The 11579-nt window shown below is 48.8% G+C and overlaps 1 protein-coding gene across 1 annotated transcript; it reads right to left on the bottom strand.

Moving 5' to 3' along the window:
• Positions 1-525: 525 nt before the first annotated feature.
• FOXD2 (forkhead box D2) lies at positions 526-3547 on the bottom strand. The gene is given in 2 exon segments (XM_026665695.2): positions 526-2693; positions 2696-3547. Coding segments are annotated over 2 exon segments (1407 nt in total). The 5' UTR covers positions 3083-3547; the 3' UTR covers positions 526-1673.
• Positions 3548-11579: the final 8032 nt, after the last annotated feature.

The following is an 11579-nucleotide window of genomic DNA, read 5'->3' as shown; positions in this document are numbered from 1 at the left end:
GTTTACAACCCAAAATTATTACTTTAAAAGAAATAGAAGGATCAGTAACAGTAAACTAATTTAAGAGTTCATTAACAGGCAAGGAAGGAAAAGTTCTGGCAAGCCCACATTTCATTGGTAAGCTACAAACTGTTCCTTTTATCTTGTTCTACTTAATGGGAAACATTTATTGTATAGATTATATTTCTGCTCAAAACAACAACTGGACACTGGCTTTAATTGTTATCTGTAGTCTAGTACACCAATTCAAGATATGTATTTTAAGACCGGGATTTTGATAGGTTGACATACAAAGAGTACAATCCAATATGTCCTACAAGCTTCATGGGAGTCGGAGCCTCTGATTTTGAGAGTGGTTTGGCCTTGCTACAGCAAAGTTGAAGGCACTGCTTTTTCCCTTAGCTTTTAGCATTACCCAAATAAATCCATCCGCTCCACAGGTCTTTTTTACTTCCAAAGATCCAATACTGACACATTTTTTAAAAAAAAAATTACAAGAGCAAATAGCAAGACCCACTGCACTCCTTTTAAGAGAATTCACAGACATTTATTAATTTACACCAGAGGTGGACAAAAAATGCGTTGCCTTTTCCACATCTAATTATTCACAATTCTTTCAATAAAATAGGAGGGAAACACAACTAGTGGGAAGAGAGCGAATTAGCTCCGGTGCACAATGTATACACGCCAATGAGTCCCGATACACAGAAAACACACACACACACACACAGACTGCTCGCACACACTGAAGGGGTGGAAAGGAGGCGGGAGTTTTGATAACAGAGGATTTGCTGATATGGCCTGGCCTTTAGAGGTATGTATTTCAAATCTCACTTAAAACATAAATTGATTTATACATTTTTAGGAAACATTGAACTATTAAGGATGCCCCAAGAGGGAAATTTTAAAACCTTCATTCAAAAATGGGGAAAATACAGACATTGGGACCATTCAGGGAAACAGTTTAAATGCAAAGTCTCACAAGTGCATCCTCCACACACACACACACACACACACACACACAAGGTTGCTATCCTGGGAGCACATACAATGCAATGGGATTTGCCCCCCCCAAAAGCATGTATTAACACCCACCATTATCAGTTTAATGTTATGCCCTTGGAACAAGCCCTTCTTCAAACCAACTACCTGGGAATCTGTATTCTACTGCACAAAGAACTCCACTCTGACAGTCTTAAATTGAATGGAGTAACTTTACAGAACATAAGGCAGAATAACCCCAGAATAACTGAGTTGCTAATGGATCCATACTTGGAAGGCCATTCCAATAAATCCAACTAAAATAGCACCACCTGGACAGCTTAGGACTGCAGCCCTAATTAAATGATTTCACTTTTGCTCCCCCCCCCCAAACAAGCTGCCAGAAATCATTTCATAAGAAAGACTAATTTTAAATAGGCCTTTTGGCTCAACAATCTCTCTCCCCCTACTCACATACCCCATTTGCTAAACCACAACTACGGAGGAGATACGTGGGCGCGCGCGCCCGCACACACGCACACACACACATACAGATTCAGATGCCACCCCTCCCCCACTCCCCACCCACCCCGAAATAAAGTTCCTACCTTTCAAAACACAATGGGAGGACAATAGAGGGAGATAGATAGGAGGGGGAATGTTGATTGGGAAGGGGGCCATTGTGGCTGCCTTTAAAAAGGACAATTGTTGAGGTTTGTGAGTTTACTGGAAAAGTTTTGTCCCGATTGCAGGAGGGATTCGTGGGTGAGGCTCAAATGGTTCGGTAAGGGAGTCAGAGCTGGAGACAACATAGCCAGGACCTGCGCTTGGCTCCCAGCATGGCCCGCCGGGAAGGGCGAATCTGTTGCGCTGACCGCGGAGCTACTGGAGGGCGGAGGGGCCGCGCCGCCACCGCCGCCTCCAATGATATTGTCTATGGAAAAGGAAGGCCTGCTGCCCGCTCCCTGGTCCGTCTTGAGACTCTGCAGGAGGGAGGCGGTAGGGCTAAGCTGCCCCGCCGGGTAGAAAACTTTCCTGCAACTTAGATCACCTCCCAGGAAAGAGGAGAGCCCGCTGGAGAAGACGGACTGGGCGGTCGCCTGGGTGGCCCCAGGGCCCGGCGGCGCAGGAAGGCTGCAGGATGAAGTCTGGAAGGAAAAAGCCCCCGCCGTCCCTCCGCCTGCGGCCACCGGGTGGTGGTGATGGTGGTGGTGGTGGTGGAAACTCTGCAGCTGCAGCCCGTAGTTGTAGCCATAAGGTCCGTAGGCGAAACCCGGGAGGAAAGCCGCCGGGTCGGCGGCGGCGGCGGCGGCAGCGGCGCGTAAGAGGAGCTCCGGCGGCTGCTGGTGGAGCTGCTGCTGCTGCTGCTGCCTCTTGAAGCGCTTCCTCCGGCGCAGGAAGGAGCCGTTGTCGAACATATCGGCCGACTCCGGGTCCAGAGTCCAGTAGTTGCCTTTGCCCGGGTTGCCCGGTTCGCGGGGGATCTTGACGAAACAGTCGTTGAGCGACAGGTTGTGGCGGATGGAGTTTTGCCAGGCCGGGAACTTCTCGCGGTAGTAAGGGAAGCGGCCGCTGATGAACTCGCAGATCTCGCTGAGCGTCAGCCGCTTCTTGGGGCTCTGCAAGATGGCCATGGTGATGAGCGCGATGTAGGAGTAGGGCGGCTTCACCAAGGGGTTTTTGCCGGCTCCTGAAGCGCCACCGGACGAGGAGGAGGAGGAGGAGGAGGAAGAAGAAGACGAGGCGGACGCCGGGCCTGCCGCCGACCCCGCCGGAGCCGACCCGCCGGAGCCGCTGCAACGACGTGATTGTCGCCCAGCGTGGCCACCTCCGGGCCTCGCTGGACTGGGGACAGCCTCACCCGCACCGCCTGTTTGGGGAGGAGGCGCAAATCGTCGTCGTCTTCCTCTTCTTCCTCCTCCTCCTCCTCTTCCTCGCTAAACTTAGTCTGCCCGTGCTCGTGAGGGGGCCCAACCACGTCGATGTCGTCGTCGTCCTCCACGTCGGACGGCGCCTCGTCGTCGTCCTCCTCCTCCTCCGGCGAGGGGGCCGCCAGCAAGCCGCAGGGTCGGCTGCTCCCGCTGCTGCAGCCCAGGGTCATGGTGGTAGTGGCGGTGGTGCTGCAGCTGCTCCTCCGGCCCGACTGCTTCTGCCTCCGGCTCGGGCTGCTCGCCTAGGCCACCCCCTAGCGGCGGAGCGAGGGAGGAGTCCGAGAAGGAGGAGGAGGAGGCCGGGCCGAGAGCAACAGGCGCTCTTCGGCGTTTCTCTCCCTTCAGGAAGGCAGGGCGACCGGTGCGGGGGGCGCGAGGAGGAGTGGCGGGAGGGGAGGGGACTGGGCCAGGGGTTGCGGGTGGCCCCGGGCGGGGACCAGGGACAAGGAAAGGAGAGAAAGGACGGGGGGTGAGGGAACGGGACGGGACAGACAGGGTGGGGAAAAGCCAGCGCCTTCGCGCGAAGCTCCCGCCGGCCGGAACGTCGCGCAGGCACTGAGCCGCCCAAGCGAGCGCCCGGAGCTTTTATAGCGCGGACAGCGCGTCACGTGCTGGCGCGCCCAAAACAGACCCTCCGCTCGCGCTCCCCCGGCTGCCAAGCGCTTGCAGCCCCGCGCGCCCTCGCGCTCCACTTCCCTCCCTTCGGCCTGTTGGTTGCGTCGGGCTTGCTTGATAAGCCGGCTCAGCGCTTCGGCTTTCTTTCTTTCTTTATTTCATCATCATCATCATCATCATCATCATTATTTTGGCAAGCCCGGCCCCATCTTCCTTTTTGGCGAGACGGGCCACTTATGGCCGGGCGCAAATCTGAGCCCCTCAAAAATAACCGACGGCTCTCTGCTGCGCTCTCTGATGAACCACAACCAACAGAGTAGCAACAACTTGGCGTTTGGGGAATCTCCTGTAAGCGCTTCTGCCGCCTTTCCAAGTTCTCTCGCTCCTCCTGATCCCGAACACCGACCAATCCGGCTGCATTTCTGCAAATGTCCTTCTCGCTTCCCGCAATCCTCGTTAACCTTTCGTGTTTCTCTCATGACTTCGAGACCGTGTACAAACTCGTGTCCGCATTTCACAAACGGCTCCAATTCTCTATTAAATCGTGTTTTGTTTTGTTTTTTCCTCTAGAAACTCGTGCGTTGCGCTTTTAACGCTTGGTTGCTAAACCAACGAGCGAATGAATTTAAAAGACTCGTTGTCTCCGCAGGACTTCAGCAGCAGCCCCACTGCATGTAAACCCAAAACGAATTATTTCTTTCAAAACGCATGCGGGGGTCAGGTGACATCTATGGGAGATGGAAGCCTGGCGCTAGAAAGCATGTCTTTATTTATTCCCATTTAAAAACGGCCTTTCCCGGAAAGAGCTGAAAAACGCCGTTTCCATTTTGTCTCCTGAGATGCTGAAGGGGCTGAAAGAGAACGGCCGGCTCAAAGTTACCCTGGAGGTTGCTGATCCAGGATTTGAACTCAAGATTTATCCTCGTCCTTCCTTGAAGCGTTTTTATTGCTCAGAGCCAATAGTGAGTCAAATGGATTACACTCAAACCCACAGGATTTGCAGTTTTATCCGGAAGAGTGTACTTTCTGATTCCAGAAACCAACACAAGGCCCAACCCGCCAGGTTCCGCTCAGGAAAAGATACCGTAGGATAAGAAGCCGGGTATCTGTATGCGAGCGAGCAAGCTTCAGCGTTGGCTTCGCCCCTTGAGCACCATGCAAATATGGGTTGACATTTATTTGTTTATTTAGCGTATGGCATATTATATACGCGAACCAACAATATGTCGAAACTATCATAGCCAAGGAAAAGGCAGAAAAAACATCGCGGAATTCTGCCCCTCCTTCCCACCAAATTGTGAAGAGGGTTTACTTTTAACCACCACCCCGGAAATTCTTATTTGCGCATTACTTTAGGATCAGAGCTGCGCACTGGAAGTACATTCCCTTGAAAGCAAGTGGAGGATACTCCCTCTTCTAGCCTAAAAGGTGGATTTCTTCAGAGGAAAAGGAAAAAAGCATTAGCCCACCAGGAAGAGTCTAAAGGGCCCAGATGCAAGTCCCGCTGCCCAGAGCCGAGCTGATTTAAAAAAAAAAAAAAAAAAAACACCAACCCACACACTGGCCGTCAACAGATTGAGACGGGCGGGCGAGGCCTTCAGCTGAGCCCTTTTCATTCCTATTTCGCTCTTAGCTTAGAGGGGAGCGAAAAGCAGGCGCTTCAGTTCTGAGGAGAAAAACTGTCCCCCGAGGCTCTTCAGGCTTCGCTCCCCCCCAGGCAGGCCGTCTTTTTAGTCTCGGACAAACAGCAGCTGCCGGAGAAGGCTCCAAACGTCCCCCCTCTTGTTCCTTCCACTCCCACCCGCCCCCTTGGAAGTAGTAGAACAAAACGCGGCGTATAAGTCGTTTTTACCAAAAAATAATCGGGTTTTGCCTTGCAATATGGGGACCGGGAGGGGGGCGCCTTCGTTCTGGCTTCCCAGCCTTCCTACCAATCGATGGCCTTTGACTGACAGTCCAACAGATCTCCCAACAAAGCGCCTTCGAGATCCGGGGGGGGGGGGGACACGATCGATTAGATTACATTTGAAGGCTTAGACCTTCTTGAGAAAGGCGCAGCTCTCGGCTGCTTAATGTTGGGGATAATTTTCAGGATCGCGCGCAATCGGATACGTAGGTGACGGTTGATTAAAACAAAAACAATAAACCAAGAATGATGTGTTGACTCGTTTTAAAAAAATGTATATATTTTTTTTGCATAAGGCTATTTTGCTTTATCCCGCATATTCTTTTGTACTCTTGCATCTTCGTGTTGACTGCCGTGAGATTCAACGTGTGATGCCGTGAGAGGGAGAGAGAGAGAGAGAGAGAGGGAGGGAGAGGGAGAGGGAGGGAGGGAGGGAGGGAGAGGGAGAGAGAGAGAGAGAGAGAGAAAGAAAGAAACGCCACACAGCTGTTAGCTCAGAATTCAGTCCTGGTCTTTTAAAGGGATGCAGCCGTTCTGAGTTTGTAGCCCTGGCCCAGTGGCGACGGCGAGGCCGACCACACACGGCGCCACGTGTCTGCTTTGTGTCCCGACTAGAGTTTGTCAAAAAAAAAAAAAATCACGGAAGCAAGATAAATTCCCAGAGAAGCCGGCGTCCAGTTTTGGCGCAAGCGAACCTGCTCTGAAGCCTACACCTGGGCCAGGTTTCTGTCCCTGGCCTGTTCCTTTGGAAGTAAAAAATACGGGAAGATCTCTCTCCAAGCTCATGGCTGAACTTGCAGCCGGCGAGAACCGCAAGGTTTTTATCTCAAATTTATGCAGGGGAAAGAGGGAAAGTTGAGTCAGCTAAAGTGTTCTCCTTATCAGTGGAGCCCTTTTCCGTTTTACAGCCCTGAAGAGATTCTGTGTGAGGCTAAACCTTCACGATAATTAAACCTATAAGCCGGGAGCCCCCATCCATCCTCTTATCTATCCGATCTCTGTTTCTTTGGGAAGTCCAGGAAACTTAATATATATATATATTTATCTGGATGTACAGTATAGGTGATCGGACTTCTTCCGAGAAGGCTTCGGTTTGTTTTTTTTCTATAAACCGAATTAATGCCTTTAGGGGCAATTGCGTCTTTGCCGCGGGCATGGTGTGTCGTGCAAGCAGTAATGGGGGAAAAATAATTATTATTGCCATATTTTGGGATTGTTGAAGGATGCCTGAACTGGGGGTAAAACTAAGCCTCCACTCACATTTTGTTAGCCCGAAACCGGTTTCTGCCTTTCGAGCTGAGTTAGAAATTCGAGCCAATTTTCCTGAGGCCAAATCCGAGAATTGAGCCGGCTTTCAACGCATTCACTGAAATCAGTGGCGTTGATTCCTTGGGCATCTTAAAGCCTGCGTGGAGTTTCCTCTTGAATAGGCCAGGTGCTTAACCAGACCTCCTTCCTAAGTAAGCCAGCATCAGGAACAACGCCATAGAAACCTATTCCATAGGAAAAATATGGAAATCTTTGCACATTTCTTTTTCCCAGCGCAGTGGTTAGAATTGCGTTCTTTACCCGACTTCGACTGGTTCAAAGAACAGATGATAGATAACTTTATTGCTGCCATTAACCAGTACAGGGGATAGGATAATGTGGATGTCTCCCCCTTCTCGTGTATTCATTGCCAATAAGCAAAGCGGGTGCCAGGTATTGTATAGAAAAAGCAAACGTGGAAGTTGTATGAAGAGCGTTGTATGTAAATAGGGAGAAAGAGCCACAACAGGTAATTAAGACAGGGTGGTACAGATGGGAACTACTTCCTCTCCAGGATCCTGAGCTTACCAATGGCTGTGAATAATAGATACTCTGGCCTTTTAAATAAAGCTGACAGAGGTAGATTGTTAGCTTAGTCTGGATTCTCACCCTGCACTGTTTTCTAACATTGGTTTATCTAAACGCAAGTTCTGTATAACATGCTTTGCCCAAATAAGTAAATAAAATTATGAATTAATGGGATGATCTGGTGCCAAGTGACTTGGTAGTTGGCTGACCAACAAAAACCCAACTTTATGCCAGCTTAGACCAATGGGACTCGAGTTTTAGAACCTAATTCATCCTTAACTATTTCTCTCTAACTTGTATTTTGGACTACAAGTTGTATAGCTTCCATCGTCCCAAGCCAAGGTGTCTGAAACAATGGGAAAGGTTCCTATATATACTATAGGAAGGCAATATGTTTGGAGAGGATTCGGCTACGCTAGAGTTGTAAAAAGGACCACAGCTGGAGTTTCAAACTATTTCCATATTGATGGCTAGCAGCAGGACCCAACCATCCCTAGGACTGGTCACTGTGCAAGTTCTATTTGTCTCAAGGCTTGTTCCTCAATGCACGCTTGATAAGGCGATGCTTCTGGGTGTTCGAATGACTAGTCACTCACTTTCTCTTCTGTTCTTTCAGGAACTAAATCGGGGGTCCCCAAACTTGGCAACAGTTGAAGTCCACAAGTCTTAAAGTTGCCAAGTTTGGAGACCTCTGGACTAAATTAATTTAAGGACTACATTACAGATGAAATCGCAACATTTTTCTCTAGCCAATCCCACTCTCTCACAATGCAAACATCCCCTAACATAAAAACCCTAATTTTTTTTTTGATGCTGAAACTTGTTGGGGGGAAGGAATCATACAACCCCCAATCAGAATGTCTCAACGACCCCGAGATAAGATGCCCAAAAGTTTGTGTTGTGTTTTCTCTTTCATATAAGTAGTGAAAATTATTATGTATACATGCCGAAGTGTTAAGTGGCCATGAGTAAGCCGGAAAGAAACGAAACTCATACTTTTCAGAAAGACTTGCCCTAAACGGAAATAAAGCAAAAAGACATTAGCCTGAATTGTAGAAGAAACTTAGGAACGCTTTGACTGATTAATATCACGGTTTAAAAGCCACTGACATTTAATGAAGACGGAGTAATGTTTTCCAGGATGGAAGTAATACCTGGTGACGCTCTTCACTCAGATAGATGCTATTTTACAAGAGGGGAAGACGCTATTTTGATTTTAAACATATATATTTAAAAGACCTTTTAACTCGCTAATGGATTCTTGTTCAGCATAAGAATTAAAGCTTTCCAGATGACCTCTCCCTTTTATTTGCCAAGTCCACCTCCTGATTTCAAACTGACCCGCTTTCAAGTAAGAGCTTTCTTATAAATACGATGAGTTAGTTGGTTGTTGATATGATTTCTCTCGATTTTTTCCAAAAAACGATTTACCGTTAGAGCGTAACTTAATCGTGTGGCTGAACTAAATCACCCTCTCCACTGCCATCTCAAAGCTTTCAGAGTGTTTGCTGCACCTGGCCGGTTTTGTCTTCCAGGAAAGCTCAGAAACCCGAGTTTACTTAACACTTGGGGGTGAATCAATAGAAAAAATCTCAGGATTGTAAACTCGATTAGGACGTCGAAAAGAATGGATTGGGAAGAACCCCTTTGCTTAGAGAACTGTTTATATATTGCCTTTGCCTTGAATCCTAAACTTGAGGTCTCAAATCGTCAAGTTTGCTCCAAGGCAACTAAAATGAAATTCGCAGGAATAACCGGCGCTTATGATTTTAATCGCCGGGCCGAGAAGAAAGGGATTATTCGTATTCGTCTTTGCAAATATTTCATCAGAAAAAGGAAGCATATTCAAGGACCCGCTCGAGCTAAATCAACAGACCGACTCGGTTCCTTTCTCCACACTCAAGGTAACCCGTGTTTGTGGACGCTCCGTTGTTGTTGATTTTTGGCAAGGTGAGTTCGTTCATTCGCAGCTTTTATTGTTGGAAGTTAACGTTGCGGGGTTCCCCGCTTTTTGCGGGGCAGGCAGAGGAACAACTAACCCCGTCCCATCTTTCCTGCAGCGGTGGGGGGTGGGGGAGGGGCAGAATCCCTTCCTTTCAACTCCCCCTCCCCAGCCAGTCGTGGGAGAAACCAATCTCGGCTGGCGCAGACACTGCTCTGAAACAGGTGCTACTAGCTAGCGTCGGGCTGCAATCTCTTCTTCTTCTTCTAGGACCGGCTGACTACTTGCACACGCAGGGCGTCTTCCCCATATGCTGAAGGACCCTGGCCCCGAGCCGCGGAGGAGAAAGAGGAGGAGGGACTCCTACAGGTCCAACCTGGATCTATCTCAACGGGCATTTTTGGCGCAAAGGCGTAGATACAAGGGTCTCCAAACGTGGTAACTTTAAGCCTGGAGGATTTCAACTCCAGGGAGTTGAAGTCCTCCAGTCTTAAAGTTGCCAAGGTTGGAGAGCCCTGGTTTAGAAGCCTTTTTTAATGCCTTTCTTTAAAACAGGGGTCTTCAAACTTGACAGCTTTAAGACTTGTGGACTTCGACTCCCAGAATTCCTCCTCCAGTCATGTTAGCTCAGGAATTCTGGGAGTCGAAGTCCACAAGTCTTAAACTTGCCAAGTTTGAAGACCCTTGCTTTAAAAGGATGCCTGAGGGGCATTTTCTGAAAGGTGGCTAGATCACCTGGAAGGAGCCTTTTTTTTTTTCTTTACCCCTACCGTATTGTGTAACGTGTCTACCTACGAACTTTCTCCTGATCTTCCCTTTCATCCAAGGGGCTGGAGGGAGGGAGGCATTCATAAATGACTTTCTTTTCTTTCTTTTCTTTCTTTCTTTCTTTCTTTCTTTCTTTCTTTCTTTCTTTCTTTCTTTCTTTCTTTCTTTCTTTCTTTATCAAGCAAGCAACTATTTAAGTGACTCGGGGAGTGGTTACGAGTAAAAGATTCAAATATTTATTTTAAAATATTCTTGCTTCCTCCACATTCCCGGTATGCAGCCCCCAACCTCATTTGTCCAATCTGTTTCCGAGAAGATGCAGCGAGTGATGATGTCGTCTTATCGTCTTCTTGGAGGTGAAGTTAATTCCTTGCAGGTCGCGAAAGTAATTTCATGAAAGTAATTCCTGCCCATAGGTAGGAGTCGTAAGAGATTCAGATTCTCCATCTTCATTGCAGGTATCCAAGAAGAGGAAGTGCAATAAACCCAGAGGTGCTTTCTTCCTAACTTTTCTATTACCCATCAAAAAGTTGGGGGGTGGGGAGTTAGAATAAGAGTTGGAAGGAGGTCTTCTAATCCAACCCCTCCTCCACCCCCTTAGGCAGGGAACCCAAAACCACTTCAGACAATCAAGTTATCCAATCTCTTCTTAAAAACACCCAGTGTTGGAGCATTTACAACTTCTGGGGGCAAGTTGTTCCACTGATTAATTGTTCTGTCAGGAAAGTTCCAGGTTGCTTCTCTCCTGGATGAGTTTCCACCTGTTGCTTCTTGCCCTGCCCTAGAATAGCTTGACTCCCTCTTCTTTGTGGCAGCCCCTGAGATATTGGTTTCCTGTTCTTCTGAACAGCAGCACTTAGACTTATACACACACTTCACAGGGCTTTCCAGTCCTCTACGAAGCGGTTTGCGGAGTCAGCCTCTTGACCCCCTCCCCCACGCCACAAACAATCTGGGTGGCACCTCGAAAACAAGCATAGGAATGTTTTGGGTCCTCATTTTACCGACCTCGGAAGGACGGAAGGCTGAGTCAACCTCGAGCCTGGTGAGGATCCGAACTGCCGAAATGCAGAGAGGCAGCAGTGTCCTGCTTGATGCCACCTCTCAGGGGCGCTGCCTCCAGCAGCCGAGATTCGGCCTCCTCCTGGCCGGTCAACCGCTCCAGCCATGATGGGAAGTGCAGGACGCTTACCTCTTTTTTTAAAAACCCCTTTGGGCTTGGCAATGTTGGAGCAAGCTCTTCAAAAGCAGGAAGAACCGCTTGGGAGGGGGCGGAAAAAAAGCCTTGACATAACGCAGAAGCAGGTCTGATTTCCGGGTGCTGGAATGAACGAACGAATCTTCTTCCCCGGATTGGGCGCCTGGCATAAGGTGTGAATGAGAAGGCTGAATGGGGCGGGGACCAGGAAGAAAGAACAGTTCTCGGTTGCAGCCACGTATCGGATTTCATTCAAATGTTTTGCTTGTTTTCTAGGGAAGGGGGGGGGGTGGGCAGGATTCCCCCACCCACGCCGCAAGAGGGCGAAAACATTTCTGAAGGGGGAGATTGCAAAGGTTGTAACTGCCTGATCTTTCAATCAATATTGCAACTGGGCATGAA

The sequence above is a fragment of the Notechis scutatus genome, chromosome 3, assembly GCF_049901735.1.
Source record: "Notechis scutatus isolate UNSWTSFEM ecotype Mainland chromosome 3, rNotScu1.2, whole genome shotgun sequence".
NCBI lineage: Eukaryota > Metazoa > Chordata > Lepidosauria > Squamata > Elapidae > Notechis > Notechis scutatus.
The sequence above is the reverse complement of the archived record's forward strand: the minus strand, read 5'-3'. Positions and strand labels throughout refer to the sequence as shown.